General features: G+C 46.7%; 1 protein-coding gene across 3 annotated transcripts in view; it reads left to right on the top strand.

Annotated features, from left to right (window-relative positions):
* The first annotated feature begins 6725 nt into the window (after nucleotides 1-6725).
* NRG2 (neuregulin 2) overlaps nucleotides 6726-15893 on the top strand; it is a 134975-nt gene continuing 125807 nt past the window's right edge. For all 3 annotated transcript variants that reach the window (XM_083624461.1, XM_083624459.1, XM_083624460.1), the window contains exon 1: nucleotides 6726-7184. In XM_083624461.1, the coding sequence (XP_083480587.1) occupies nucleotides 6728-7184 (457 nt within the window). In that variant the 5' untranslated portion in view covers nucleotides 6726-6727. The remainder of the gene's footprint in view (nucleotides 7185-15893) is intronic.

Genomic DNA, 15893 nt, shown 5'->3' with positions numbered 1-15893 from the left:
ACAATTTATGTCACAATCATGTCACAATTGCACCATACCCTCCAACATCCTCCTGGTCAAAATTGGAATCCTCATTTTTTGGGTCCTGAGCTCTCGCAGGGGTCAGGTGACTCTCTCAAGAGTGCGAGAACAAAACACAAGAGTTTTTTGCTCTGGCACTCTGGCCTCGGCCAGCTGATATGCACCACAGCACCAGATGAAAAAGAGAGGACATGCTGGGATGACTTCTATAATTCTAGGATGTCCCACTTAAATCGGGATGGTTGAGAGGTATGTTTTACTGGTCATCGAAGCAGCTTCACCCCCAGCTGTTTGAGAACAAATTAATATCCTCCTCTCTCTGTGTGTGATATTAAAGTTCCTTCATTTCAGTACAGTAGCTGTATTTATCTACTTTATTTTTTAATACTCTTGAGCACACAACCCCAGAGTCATCCGCGACTGGACCAAAGGGTCAGGGGTACCTTTACTTTAAACTTATCTAAGAGTAATCCCATCAAAACCAGCCAGTCTTACTTCTAGGTGAACATGGATGGGGTTGGGAATGCTTTGTTTATTTATTTCATAAAAGTTATACACCGCTTAATCGTAAAAAACAAACAAACACAAAGCGGTTTACGAAAAGGAAAAAATTACAAAAAGGAAAAAATTACTACCCTACTTAAAAACCTACAAAACTTAAAATACTGAAACAGATTAAAATTATCTCAACTTTCTAAGTATCTGGGTAGGCTTGTTCAAACAAGAATGCTTTAAGCAGGCAGAAAAAGAGTACAGTGAGGGTGCCAGCTTGATCTCACTAGGCAGGGAGTTCCAAAGTGCAGGTGCTGCCACACCAAACAAGGGAGTTCTAACAAATGCAGAACTGTGTGGCTAATTCTGCTGATTAGAGCAGTTGAGTGGGCAGATGTGGGATAAGGCAATCTTGTAGGTACCCTGGTCCAAAGTTGGTAAGGGCTTCATATTCTAATAGTAACACCTTAAACTTGGCCCAGTAGCAAAACAGCAATGAGTGCAGATCTCTGAGCACAGGTGTTATATACAGGCAAGGCCTCACTCCTGTCAGCAATGGCGCTGCAGCATTCTGCACTAGCTATAGCAAAGCTTTCCAAACAGTGTGTCGCGACACATTAGTGTGTCAGCCACAGTGTGTAGGTGTGTCACGTGAACGCTTCCCGCACTCCTCCCAGGGCTGGAAAAGGGTTAGTTTAACCTCTGGTTTGCTAGTAAAACTGAATTACTGTGTTGTGAAATGATGCATGACTAAAAAGTGCGTCACCAGCATGAAAAGTTTGGAAAGCTCAACTACATCCTCCAGATCAAGTGCAAGGGAAGCCCCACACAGAGAGCACTGCAGTAATCTAATATTGAAGTAACAAGTGCATGAACTACTATGGCCAGGCTCCCTCAGTCCAGGAATGATTATAGCTGTCGAACCAGTATGACTGCAGAGTGAAGCAGTCAAGGTGTTAGTGGGGGACTGTGAAAAGTTGTAACTATTTGCGGACACCCTCCCCCCAACATCCCTGCTAGACAGGTGTATTCAGCTCTGGCAGAAGAGAGGTGTGACCTCTCAATTTAGGCATGATGGAGGGCAAGAGAAACTGGGCAGTCTTAAAGGGGCAGGCTAACGCAGAGCAAAACTGTGACACAAGCCCCACTTCAGTTATTTCACTGCAATATATTTTGAGCCTCCTCCCTCCCTTCCTGAAAACAAACACAGCAGATGTTTGAATTTGAAATGTAGAGTTGTGTCTGGAATGTGCTTGTTTCCTTCGAGTAGATGTCTTCAGCGTAGATGTCACACTGCTGTGTTCTGCACGTATTCTGCCTCTTGAAAATGGGTGGGGGTTCAGCAGAATTCCCACCCAGAAACACAGAACATGTCCTGAACGAGCCTATCAGAGATAGCCAGTGTGGTGCTTCCAGTTGGTGAGGATTCCCATTTTTTCTGTTTATTCCTTATTTAAATGATTCAAAAATATGAACAACAACCAAGAAAATAATGCTAATAATAAAGATTTTTAAAAATCGCCAAGTGTGTGACATTGACAATTATAATGTGCCCAACTTTATAATGCAACCAAATATAAACCCTTTTGATATCACATTACATTTTGCCTTGTTTTGTATGCTGCAGGTTTCCATTCTGGACTGGAAAATACGGCATCTTGTGAACTTAGGGAAAACACTTCTTATAGATCATCACACAGCCCAATTTCATGTGTGTGCTTCCATGACTTTTCTCTTGCTGACACGTTTGTTTTTATATACAATAAATTGATACCAATTAGCTGTTAACATGTCTGCATGCTTTTTCCTCTTCAGGACCCAGCATTTTTTAGTAACTCTCAGCCTTTTGCTCAGGGGCAAAGAAAACTGAAAGATGTGACCTTCAGCACTTTTTTTTAAAGGCACGACTGTACTTTTATAGCCATGTCAAGAAATGTGAGTCTTGCCACACATGAAGTTATCTTAATGAGAAAATTTGCAAAGATAATTGTGTGCATTATAACACAGCGCTGCACCCTCATAATTAATTATTAGACCAGGGTCTTTCTGTATGGGGGACGTCAATGTGTATTTTAATTAATTCAAAGGTTTTGAGTCATTGGGGTAGGGGAGTGTGGGATCATTAATTAGCTTATTTTTAGTTGCTATTTTGTTCATATTGTTTTACAGATTATAAATACATTATTGATCTGTTAATCATATAATATGACATGCTGTAAGTGTGATGTTCAGCTTATTTTTAGTTACTGGTTTGTTAATACTGTTTTATTGATTGCAATTGTTTTACTGATGATTACTGATGATTTATGCTATACTTGTGTGGTGTTCTATTATGTTTGGGTTTTTTAAAATTGTTTGCAAGCCACTTTGGGATTCTGTTGGCACTTTTGCATGGCTGGAATGTGTCCTTGAGCAGCAATAGTGCCTTTTATTGCCTGGATGGTGAGTTTTGTGTGTGTAGCAACCGCTGACCTTTGTGTGATTGGAGAGCAGCATAGAGAAATACAGTGACTCGAGCGGAATCTGCAAGCTTGGCTACCCCCGATGCTTGCCAGCCTCTTGTCTGCTTCTGCCTACTGAGAATAAGGCAAAAATTGCTGGTGACTGGAGCCGCCGGAGCTGCGCAGACCAGCAGGGGAGCTGTCCAGCAAAATCCAGAGCTGAGTTAGCAAGGCTATGCAAGCAGCTTACCTGTTACAGAGCGGTCACAGTAGCAACTAGCAGAAGCTCAGGGCTGCGTAGCAGTCGCAGCTCTTTCCCCAATGCGGCACCTTCAAGCGAGGAAGGGAAGCCCCAGGTTGCTAAAGGAACACTGCATTATTGGTGCTCGAGAAAACTCGGAAGTCTCAAATGAACAAGAACACTCTTGGTTTAAATTTAGGCAAGTTGGTTCATTTATTGCAAAAGGTATTATTAAACAGCAAGTAAATGAAAACTAATGCCATTTGAACACCTAGCACATAATCTTAAGGATAAAAGATAGGTCACCCACATTTATAAATATTTACAGAATTAGTCACAGATTATCTAACACTGTAGTTTTCAAACTTTTTTTCCCCTGGGCCACACTTTCAGAATAAAAATTTGCTCATGCCACACCAGTTTTTTATTGATAAGAAATACATTAGAAAACAAAAAAGAAACAACTAGCAGTGCCTGTTTTATAACACAGAACACAGCTGCTTTAGAATATGATCATGGGACATTCAGAAAGTATAAAACAATGTAACTACAAAAGAACATTAATCATTCCCAAAATATAAATGAGTCTCTTACAAATTTACCTTTATTTACAGACTCAGTGTGAGATGTGAGCTTGCTTTTGATGGGTAATCTTATTTATATTAGGTCTAATTTGAGACAAACAACACAAAGAAACCTTTCTCCTTTCTGATCTTTCAAATTTGTTAGAGTTGAAGATACCTGTTCACAATATGTCATGGAACAATATGCTGTTGAAGAAAAGTGTGTAAACTGTTTGTTTGTTTGTTTGTTTCTCTCTTTTTCTCTCCCCCCCCGTGTGATATGTTGATACTCTGTTTAAAAGTTTATTTGATTGTTTCTGCCAGTCTTGCCATCTTTTCCTGCTACACCCTTTGAGAACCACTGATCTAACAGGATTACAAAACTGTTGGGGAAAGTGTTTGGGTTAAGGCCTGTTTATTGAGCATTTATCCTTATTTGTTTGTTGGGTTATCCAACACTTTCCATTGCATTTTCCTGTCACTTTCCTAATTACTCAAAGATCAATCTTTTTTGAATGTGGGTTTGTTGTGCAAGACCTCAAAATTTCTCCAGAGAGTAGTTTAGGGACCAGAAGTTTATTTTGCTACCTGATCACACTTCTGCATAGACACTGGGGCTCTGCTGTGTAGCTGACATTACTAAGTAATAAGGGATTTCCCTTACAGAGCACCGTGGGGGAGTATTACACTATTCAGACACCTTTTTAACCCCTCAAATGAATTGGGATAATTTTAAAAAATGGATGGTAGCCAACTAAGACATTCTCAGGGCAGGCCCACTGAAATCAGTGAACTCAAGTTAGTCAGGACTTCCTTAAGTTCACTGGCTTTAGTGGGTCTGCTCTGACTTTGGCTTAGTCGGAAACAACCCCCTACCTTTTAAACTAGATTGGATCTCCAGGAGGTTCACCACTTGGCTATCCTTGATATATTGGATGTTAAGTTTGCTTAGATGAGATGCTAGCAGTGCTGCCACTGCCAACCTTTTTATTTCTCTGCACCTGTTCACATTCTGATCCCTGACTGTGGAGATCACTCAACCAATAGCCTTTTTTTGGACCTAGTATTAGCTTTTTATTCTATGAAAAACAGGTTATCATGGTCAAACAATTGAAGGCTATTTCAATTTAAAGTTTCCAGAAGGGTGTGTATGTTAATTTCTTGCAGCAAGGTCATCAAAGAGTATTGTGGCATCTTAAAGACTAACAAATATATTACCATGCCATAAGCTTTTGTGGACTGCAGTCAGTTTCATCAGTTCACACCACCAGGCACCTGCAGCTCAAAATAACACTTCATACATCTAATGGATTGCAGTCCAAGAAAGCTGTATGCCATTATAAATGTGTTACGTTTTAGGTTCTGCAAAACTCCATGAAGTTTCTGGATTCAAAGTGTTTCGCAATCAACTGGTACTATTAAGCCACAACTTATGTACTTATAAATGTCTTACTCCTCCTTCACCATAAGGTCCCTTACAGCAATAGAGAACAAAAGCATAAAAAGAGATTAAATGTTTGCATTTATAAACAAACAAAACTGTTTGAACAACAGCAAAAGAGATGGGTCCCACAAAACCAAATACTTTCAGCATCAAAGGCCAAGGTAAAGAGGGGTGCCTTCAGCATATGGAGAACCTTGTACCATGCAGGTGCTAGACACACCTTTATATTCTAATAGTCAGAGGCTCTTGGGCAATGAATGGAGGCAGTGCCAGCTTTCTCAGAAGCCAGCAGCATGCCTTGGGCTGTGTCCCTTTTGGGAGCTTCCAGGCTGGTGCTTCCTGTGGGATCAGGGTTCCTCATGCACAAATCTTCCTTTCTTCGGTTTTTATTTTGCAGAGTCCACATGACATCGCTGGCATCAGAATGCCAGCCTGCATGGCCCCCTCCTCCTGAATCTGGGCTGGGTGGCCCAGGACATTTTGGCACCTGAGGCAAATCACCAGGGAAGAAGGACTGAGCCAAGATCTACATCAAAGGCTATTGCAGGGGCACACACTCTGCGTCAGGCTCAGTGGAAGCAGTGCCCAGGAGGCAGCCCCCACCATTTCCTCCCTGAGAGTGGGAGGAGGCCAGGAGCATCTCCAACCACTGGAGCCTGCTGTGGAGGCAGCGGGGGGGGGGGCAGTCTCCAAGGAGCACATCAGGGCTTCATGGTGGGCCTGGTCTAGGTTTACTCTTTCCAGGGGAATTCCCATAAACATTTTTAAATAAATAAATAAATAAATAAGACCTGTTGCCAACCTCCCTTCGCGACAGGTTCGAGGCTGGTCCTCCGACTCCCAAAGTATCCCGCTGGGTTGTCATTCTCTGGTGGATCAGCGACCGAAGCCCAAGAGATGCAGACACGCAACAGATGCAGACACGCGGGATACTTTCTCGCGCGCTTGGAAGGAGAAGCCACGCGCTGCACATCTCGCCCGCCAGCGGCTGCCTGCCGCCCCCTCCCCAGGCCTCTGCGGGGGCTGCCGAGCCGCGGAAGAGGCGCCCGCCGAGGAGAGACGGCTCCGCCTGCCGGGCGGGCTTTTCTACCTGGCGGGGAGGTGGCCGTCGAGGGGGCGCCCGCGGAATCCCCGCGGAGGGGGGGCTGGTGGGGCGGAGATGGGGTAGGCGCGCCCTCCGCCGCCTGGGCGCCCGGCTCTCCTCCTCCTCTGGCGCGGGAGCCCCGAGGGCAGGGGCGGGATCCGCGGCCCCTCCACCGCTCCTGGCCGGTCCCCCCCACCTTACGCCGCTTCCGGTTCTGGCGCTGGAGCCGCGGCGGCGGCGGCGGCGTCCCCCCATGGCCTGGCCAGATGCGGCAGGTCTGCTGCTGCTGCCTCGCGGTGCGGCGCCTGGGCGGCGGCGGCGGCGACGGGCGGCTCAGTGCGGCAGCGGCGGCGGGCGGAGGAGCAGCTGGGCGCGGCGCGGCGGCGGAGGAGGAGGCGGAGGAGCGGCCTGGTGCGCGGGCGGCTCCGGGGCTGCCTCGGCATGCGGCGGGCTGCGACGGCGGCGCCCGGCTTGTGCGTGCTGCTCCTCGGCGTGTCGCTGGCTTGCTACTCGCCCAGCCTGCGCTCGGTGCAGGACCAGGCGTACTCGGCGGCCGTGGTGCTGGAGGGCAAGGTGCAGGCGCTGCCCGCCTCCGCCGCCCCGACGGGCAACGGGAGCCGGGCCGAGGAGGGCGCCGAGGGCCCCCCGCCGCCGCCGGGCATCCTGGTGAAGGTGCTGGACCTGTGGCCCCTCAACAGCGGCGGCCTGCAGCGGGAGCAGCTCATCCGCGTGGGCTCCGCGCCCGCGCCCTGCTCCAAAGTCAAGCGCAACCACCGCTACATCTTCTTCCTGGAGCCCACCGAGCAGCCGCTCGTCTTCAAGACCTCCTTCGCCCCGCTCGACACCAGCGGCAAGAACCTCAAGAAGGACGTGGGCCGCATCCTGTGCGCCGACTGCGGTGAGCCCTCGAGGGGGGCGTGTGGCCCAGGGAGGGGCGGCAGGTGCCCGACGGGCCGGGAGGCTCCCTGCGCCAGGCCGGCTATTCCGGCGCTCCTCTGCAGTGCTGCATTGGCGAGCGGGGCGCAGCCTGGGAGGGCGCCCGGGCGCCTGTCGGGGCCTCGGCCTTCTGGGCGGGCGCCCCCGGACCCCGCTGCCGTCCTTGAGGGGGCGGGTCGGGGTGGAGAAGGAGGCCGGGGGCGCTGCTGCCCGCCTTGCCCCGGGCGCCCCTCTTGGCGCAGGCTGCGCTCCGTTGTGTAAGGCATCGCCAGCAGCAACTTTCTTATGTAAACAACGCCCCCCCCCTCTGCTCCCCCATCCCTGGGTGTTAAATGGCTCCATTTGTTGCTTTGAGCCGCTTCTCATTTCTCCAGAGAAAACAGCTGGCCTGGGGCAGCCCGTGGCCACCTCTTTTGCGGGAAAATCCTTTGTGCCGTCTTTCTTTCTGAGCGGAAAAGGGCGCTTCTTGGTGCGCGTGCTTCTGCTGCAGATGCTGGTTAGCCGCTCTGGAGTTCGTGTGGCCCCGGGTTTTGCAGATTTTATGCTGCATTTCACAGGAAAGTTTGGATCTTGTCAGGAACCACGTTTCCTTCGCTTGTGAGGCTGGTAGGGCAGATGCTGGCTCCTCTCACGGAAGAGCGAAGAGGTCTCTCTGCTGGGTGCGGGCGATTAAGAGGATACGGCTACGGTGTTGGTGCACCCCTCCCCCTTAGGGTCAAGGAGGCGCCTGAGTTACGGCCACAACAGATGCTTAGATGGGTTTTTTTAAGCAACCAGGCATTGTGGACTTCCAAATTTGGTTAGATAGAACACCAGCACCCGTGCAGTGGGGCTTTAACCCCTTTCACTCCTTGCTTTTCCTTCTCTAACTCTGAAATGATGTCCTCTAGCTGATGCAATGCATGCCTGTGGCAGACCGAAACATTTTCTAATGCAGATAATTTATAAACTGCAGAACATTAGAACATTCTTCCCAAGTAAAAACCCTCTGTGCTTTCCATAGCCTCCTTTTCATCCTAATTATTTTTGTGTGCTTCCCTTTAGGGGTTTTTTCTTTTTTCAAGATAAAAAGTGTATATTTAAAATGATCATCTGGAAAATGAAGCAGTGGTTCATATTTGTATTTTTGGGTGGCCTGTTTTACTGTGTGGTTCCAGGAATGATTGTGGTGTGAGCTGACTGGCCCTAGGTTGGCAGATTTTTCTGAACTATCTAACCCCAGAAGCTCAAGGCAGTTGAAATAACAGAAGCTCCTAAGTAATGGATTGTACAACTTGGTTGCACATGTGTTGACCTGGAAGCAAGGGACTGTAGCTTAAAAGGGAACTGACATATTCTAAAGCTATAAGTCTATGCATGCTTAGTTGAGACGGTAAGCTCTACTGAACAAAGTGTGTCTTACTTCCACATAAACATGCATTGGCTAGTTTGGATTGGATGGCTGATTTAGCTTCATTCTCTTTTAACCTAAGGAAGCCGTGATGAAATGAACAGGTTTTTTAACCAAGTAATAGAGAATTTCTGGTACTCCTCTTCAAACTTGCCCAATTCAAGCCACAATATAGCTTTTGGTGGCTTAGGTGCCATACAGTACTGTAAAAATTTTTAGATACCCCTTGATTTAGTAGAACCTCAAAGTGACTTTGATAAAAGTGATAATAGGGTAGTTTCCACTCAGCTTTCCACTCAGGCCTTCCTGCACAGATGTTTACCATATATGTCAGGTGAAAATGGCTTCATGCCGGTCAGTCCTGGGGGTGCTCTCTGCCCCAGCTGCTCCCATTCTCTTCTCTTTCTGCCTTGGGTTTTCGGGAGGGGGACAAGGCAGTCTTGGGTGGTTTCTTTTGAGTTGGTTTTATTGATGTTTCATTGTGATCTTCCTTATGCAAATACTTTGCTTAGAAAGTGTGTAATAGTTTGAAGGGCACAATCAAATCAAAATTAATCAGTGTTGAGCATTATTCCATTAAAGTAACGGGCTGGACTGTTTACGATTATTGCTGCTTCCTGATATTTAACTATGACTTTTCAGTACTTATAACTAATATTGTTCAAAGTGATTAACACCCACAGTCTCCATAATTTCTCTCCCTTGAATATCTTTGCTATTATGAAATTTCAACATACACTCTCATGAATAATACAGAATTCCCCGGGGACAATCTTTATAACATAAAGAATGTATGAGCAAGCTGTTCTAATTGACAGCACATGGGCATTCATTGGGTTAATTGGATTATTTATTCATTAAGAGCTTTGTAGCATGCCAGTCATACAGATGTATGTAATAAAAGTTCTCCTCACCCTTTTTCACCTATATACTTCCAGAGTTAGTACTTTGCCATACAAGAGAACTGATAATAGCAATTAAGATGGTTCTTCACTTAATAATTATTTTTAAAAGTTCCTTTGGAGTTTCAGTTGCCAGCAAGGAATGAAGGTGAATATTAATACTCTGAAGCTGATGAATTGTCCATTAGAGACAGAAGTCATATATGTGAATGTTTCGGTTCCCAGATATAAGTTTTGGCTCTGGGTATCTGATTGATCAATTTTGTTCTCTGTGATAGAGGAGGAATGTTGAAGTCCAACATTTCCCATTGGGATCTGTGGCAAGCTTTTATAACTGGAAATGGTTGAACTACAGCAGGTACCCTGAGAATAATCATCACTCCTCTTTTTCCATGCTTCTGATTAGCTGAAAGTTTGGCATGTCCCTCTACTCATTCACAAAAATGCAGCAGATAAAATTAAGAAAGCCAGTGATAGATTAATTTAAGAGGACTAAAAATTGGGGGACGCACCACCAGCTAACACATTTTTTTCTCTTATATTAGGAAAAAGCCTCATCCTATGCATTTTTAAACTGAGAAATCACAAGTTAATTCTGTGAAAAGGGCTCAGTGTAAAAAGAAGTTTATTTCTGCACTTTAACGGTTTGAAGGAATGCCTTCTAGCTAAAACACTCTGTGGGGTTATCAGGAGCACTTTCTCAGCACAGTCATGGTGCAGATTGCAACATCCCCTCCCTTTTATCTTGCACTTCATTATAAGGTGAATTGCTGTAATGGGCGTCTTCTCTACCCTTGAACCAGTGGAGTGATGTTCACAGATGCCTATAATTCTGTCCTGCTCAGGACTGGACCTCCTCAGAAGTCATGGGATGTAGGATGCATTGCTCATTTGAACATTGTTCTGGATCCCACAATCTTCTTGTGCCAGGACGAAGACATTTCTGCTATTATATTAAATGATGCCATTATAAAATAATTGGTGTATTTGGATGTTTTGAATGCCCACAGCTCTGCTTATAGTGTTAACCTATTTACTGTGCTGTCAACAATTATGATCTCCTTTCTTGGCTGGGGCCTGAGGCTGCACAGGTAACACTCAATGCGGGGGGGGGGGGCAGGACCATGGTCAGCTCACTATGGAATGGGGTAGGGCCAGGCTGGCTGCAAGCAGAGCAGGACCATGGTCAGCTCAGTGTGGAGCTCAGAGTCATGGCACTCAAGAGCTAGTGTTCCTCAAGCCTTCCTCCGTCTCTGCTCTCCAGATGTTTTCTGCCCATGGTCAGGGATGATGGGGGTGGTAGCTAAAACACGTGGAGAACACCTGGTTGGGAGAAGACTGTTTCAAGTAGTTTTGCTGTCAGATTGGTGTTTGAAGCCCCCCTTCTCCACACTGGGGAAATTGTTGATGCTCAAAATAGCTGTTCCCTGTTCCTCAGGTGCTGCCTCTTACAGAGCTGGGCAGGTCCTTGCCCCTGAAGGTGGTATGATAGGGAGCTGCCCCTGGAAAAGAGTTGGAGGAGAAAGGTACGGACCGCCTGCTATGGCTACACAGGTGAAGACATTGCTGGCTTCTGGGATTTTTTCTCTCCTGGGAGTTGCTAGGAGGCTTAGGGTCTTCTAGGGAACTTACCAGGATGGTTTCTGCACTCAGTCTTCCCCTCAGAATCTTCCTCTGTTCCAACTCCTGGGCCATAGCATCATGAACTCTGCTATGTGCAGCCTTTGTGTCCAAAGTGTTGAGTAGTTCTCAAGCAAACTCACAAGAATCTTTATTGCCTGGGATTTTTCTTGTAAAATGTTCCAAAGCAATGTTGAGCAGACCCCAGGGGAGATCTTGTATTCCTAGAGAGAATTGGGGGTGGGTAGTATAGTTTTGATCCAGGGCTAAGTCACCTTTTATGGTCTGGCTTCATTTCAGGGCCTAGACTATAGTATGTTACATTCTGCCATTCTGCTTCTTGTCTGTCATGGTGATATGCAGAGGGAAGGCATGTGTATTTGAGGTACATAGAGGTGATGCTATGGGCTTCTGCATTTTGTGCCCCAGTGATTTTTGTGTGCCAGGTTTGACAAGAGCCCCATGGGAAGGCCTCAGAAGATCTTGCTGGAACCCAGAAGCTGCTGTGGCCACTTCCCCTTACTTCTCAGGCTGCAGGGATGCCCGTGGGTGGCATTGACACATGCCACTTTGCCCCCATGATTGAGGGGGCCATGCGATGTCAACACGCCCTGTGCACACGCCCTGTGGCATGCGCGCATGACATCAGCATGCCCTGCAGCATGCTTGTGTGCATGGCAGGGCATGTTGGCGTATCATGCAGATGTCATGTGGCTTGCGTGCGAGATACGCGCATGCCCCACGGCATGTGTGTACAGCCACCACAGAACTTTGAGGTGGCCCGGCCCCTTCACTGAAATGTTTTTTTGTCATGCATGCCCTTGCGCGGGTGGGTGGGTGTGCCTGTAGAGTTGCCCCTTGCCGCCTGCCTCAGTCTGCCCCACGGACAAGCTAGGCCTGCTAGTGCTGCTTTCTCTGCCTGTGTTTGCATTGGTGGAAAAGTGGAGCTTGGGGTGGATGATACACTTGCAGATTATCTGTTGGCAGCCAGCTGTGTGCCCTGGCTGCAGGGTCTCTTTTTGCTTGGATTGATTTTGCTCTTATGGTTTTGTGGCGCCTCTTCCCTCCTCCCTCACCCACCCAGCAGCCTTTTGATTTAAGATGCTTTTGAAGCAATACAGAGAAACAATATATTGTTATCCATGTATTCTTGAGATTATTGCTGCTGCTGGGGCATGTATATGTGGGTGGAGCTGTGAAGGGATGGGGAGGGCTCTGTGAAGCCTTTCACAAAGACACCCATTTTCCAATTTTAATTTTTGGGTGAAGGAGAGGGAAGTTTGCAAGGAGCTGCCTGAATTCTTTCACATTTTACCTTTTTATTTCCTTCCGTGATGAGGGGGATTGGACATTCAGAAGCAATCACACATGTGTCTTTAAAACTATCCTATTTAAGGATCGAGGGATAAAAGAGTTAGAAATATAGTGCACCTTTCATTCAAGGCACTGAGGTGCTCTCCAGAACCCCCCCTTCCCTGTTTCATCCTCATGACAACCTGTGAGGTAGGATGTGCCAAGAGAGCTTGACTGGCCCAAGGTCACCCGGGGAGCTTCATGGCTGGGGGGGGGATTTGAAGCTGGGTCCCCACAATCCAAGTCCAACACTCTAACCACTACACCACATTGGCTCTCACAGGTATCCAAAGAAACCCTACAGATACTCTCCAAACTCCCCCTCCCTACCACTCTGGGGGGGGGGGAATTATTTGTGTCATCTTCAAGCCAGACACCGAGAGCAATGAAAATATTCAGAGAAGTGATGTGATAAAGTCACCCTGGACAATTTTTTTAAAAAGAGGGGGGGGGGTTTACGTGTATACCTTGCGAGTCCCATTGCCTTCTAAGGGAGAGGCAGATGCAAAACACACAAGGGATTGTCTTCCTCTTTATTTGTGTTCTGCCAACATTGAAAACATTTATTTTTAAACAAACTGGGCTGCAGGCGAGGTGTGGGACAGCTAGATCACCATGCATTTGGGGGCCAGGATAGGGATTTAATGTCACCCCCAAAGTGACAAGATCACAGGGTTGTTGAACCTGTGCCCTCAGCAGCAGCCCTTGGGCTCTCCCTTTAGTTGACAGGAGGAGCCTTGGGAAGCTGGCAACGTGAAACGAGGCCATAAAAGCTGTGGTGGCAGCCAGCCAGGGCCGGCCCACCCAAGAGGCAAGCTGAGGGGACCGCTTTGTGGCAGGATCCACAGGGGCAGTGTTGATCTTTCCTTTTCCTTTGTTCCTGATATTGATATTCATCCCCCCCTTCTTCCCTGGTGGCGAAGGGTGTTTGTGCCATTTTGTGGTTTGCCTCAGGTGCCAAAATGTCTTGCTGGCCCTGCAACCAGCTGTGTTTGCCTCATGGATAGTTTGAAACAGATCAGGAGCTAACATATCAGAATAAATTTACAAAAGCCTACATGCCCAGGATACTTCATACTATAAAAGAGGGAAAGTTTAGAAAGGTTAAAGTTTTGGAAGAATTGTGAAATGTATTAAATATTAGACCTTTTAGGAGTTGTGACTAATTCTGTGTAAAAATCTGTAGCTTGATGATGCCACCTGTCCAGTCATCAGCAGTCTTTAACAATTCCTCTAGCCAGTTAATCAACTGAGCGTTACAGTCCTTTACTTCCCTCCACAACAATTACCAAATCCTTTATGTTTTTAAATAATGCCTCTAGAGCCTGTTTTTGACTGGAAGCTCCTCCCTGGATTCATGTTCTCCTGAAAGATTATTGTTCCTACTGGTACCAGAAATATCATTATCTGGGAATATTTGTTTGTTGTGGCAACCCTCTGGAGAAGACAGGGGAGTGGAGGGTGCGGGGTGGGGTGGGGAGGAGAGGATGAAGCTCTGTCACATCTACTGGTGTGATGTTGGATCTTGCCCAATATTTCACAGGCACCTCATGCAGCCATCCTCTAGGCCAGAGGTGGCCTGGCCATTTCTGGCCTGTGCTCCAAATTCCCCCTTGGGCAATGCTCCAGGGGCCTTTTGCCAGCAGAGAGTGTGGCCAGACCATACTTTCCCAACATGTGCTGGGCACACAGCCACCCCTCCTCAGATGATCACTTGAGCAAATGATTGATCAGATGCCTAAGGAGTTTTTGCATCCCTGTTTGGGTTCTAGTGTAGGAGAAGAGGCAATAACTGTGCCACTTTTTAATATATATTTACTTTTACCCCACCTTTTTCCCTGACAGGGACTCAAGGCGCCTTACAGACAAAAATATCAGCAACTAAAAACATTGGGGAAATAAACAGTCATTTTAAACTATTAATTAAACATTGATTGAATTAAAACTATATAAAGTATTAAAAACACAAGGGTAATTACAATAAAAACAGCACAGCACTAGCCCTTTCATTAAAACTTTCTATGTGTGGTTCCAAAGACAAAGGAGAAATGCCCAACACGGGTTGGATTTTCCTTTTAAAAATATTTAATTTCTCTGAGTACATGCTTACATCAAAAATTAAAAGACAGTTACACAAGCAACTTCTGATTCCCAAGCTGACAGGTGAATAGCTAGGCCCTTCTTCTGACATGCTCCCTAAGTGTTAAAATTAGATCTGGCCCTTTTATCTTGACCTGCAGATATTTTTCCTCTTTAGAGCGTGTCTAAAGTGTCAGTGATCTTGTTTATATATAATGCTAAACCATAGTTTAGTGTTATGTATATGAGCCCCTAGAGCAGCTGCAAGGAGGTGGCTGTAAGCATTCGTTTCTGTTCTCAACTAGCCACAACAGAGCTTTCCAAACTTTTTAAGTTGGTGACACAGTTTATGGACATGCATCATTTTGTAACACAATAATTCAGTTTTGCATCATTTCGCAACACAGTAATTCAGTTTTACTAGCAAACCAGAGGTTAGGAGAGCAGGGAATGTTTATGTGACACACCTGCACACTGCAGCCGACACACTAATGTGTTGCAACATACAGTTTGGAAAGTTCTGAGCCACAACATGACATTTTAACTGAACTGGGAAATGTGGTTAGAATAAACCAGGGCTTTTTTCCCCAGCCGGAACTCAGGTGGACGCTATTGCCATTATAAGAGAACAAGGGAGGCGTTCATGGTGAGTTCTGGCACCTCTTTTTCTAGAAAAATAGCACTAGTTTAAACTGTGCTTTATCTGAACAAACCAGGGTCAGGGACTGTAGTTTGATCTTTGTTCAGATAACCATGGTTTCAATTAACTGCAGTGACAGTTTGTCCTCATTCAAGCAAAACAACAAACTGCAGGTAGTTGAAGATGGAAGCTGATGCTTCCAATTTTGTGGTTGTGCTGGAAGAGGAGCAGGGAACACACAAATGGACACCCAGTAGCACTGTGCTGAGGGACAGCCTTCTCGTAGGGCAGAATAAACGGACTGCCTCAGGCAGCAGTTGCCGAGGGCACTGGTAGCCATCTCCCAGGCTGTTCCTTCTGAGCCCTCTAGCCGTTCATACTTGTTGCTTGCCTGGGCTGCTTGGTTGCCTTGCCTGATCACCTTCTCCCAACACGTCACAGAAAAAAGTGGGCAATGCCCCTTCCTGAGTCAGCAGCCTTCCCTTCCCACCCCACCCCCTCCAGCAGGCACTGCTCTGCTCACACAGTGCATTGTGATGCCACTGCATTGCAGCATTTGATGAAGCAGGCAGCAAGCAGGGGCCAGGCAGTGCCTTGGTCTCTTCCTCATCACTGGGGCAGGAACGGGCTTCTCCCCTCTTGATGGGGTTGTCTGTTTCTAATCTGGTGGAAAGTTGTATTTCTTTT

The sequence above is a fragment of the Podarcis filfolensis genome (assembly GCF_964270895.1).
Source record: "Podarcis filfolensis genome assembly, chromosome: 7".
In the NCBI taxonomy this organism is placed as follows: Eukaryota; Metazoa; Chordata; class Lepidosauria; order Squamata; family Lacertidae; genus Podarcis; species Podarcis filfolensis.
The sequence above is the reverse complement of the archived record's forward strand: the minus strand, read 5'-3'. Positions and strand labels throughout refer to the sequence as shown.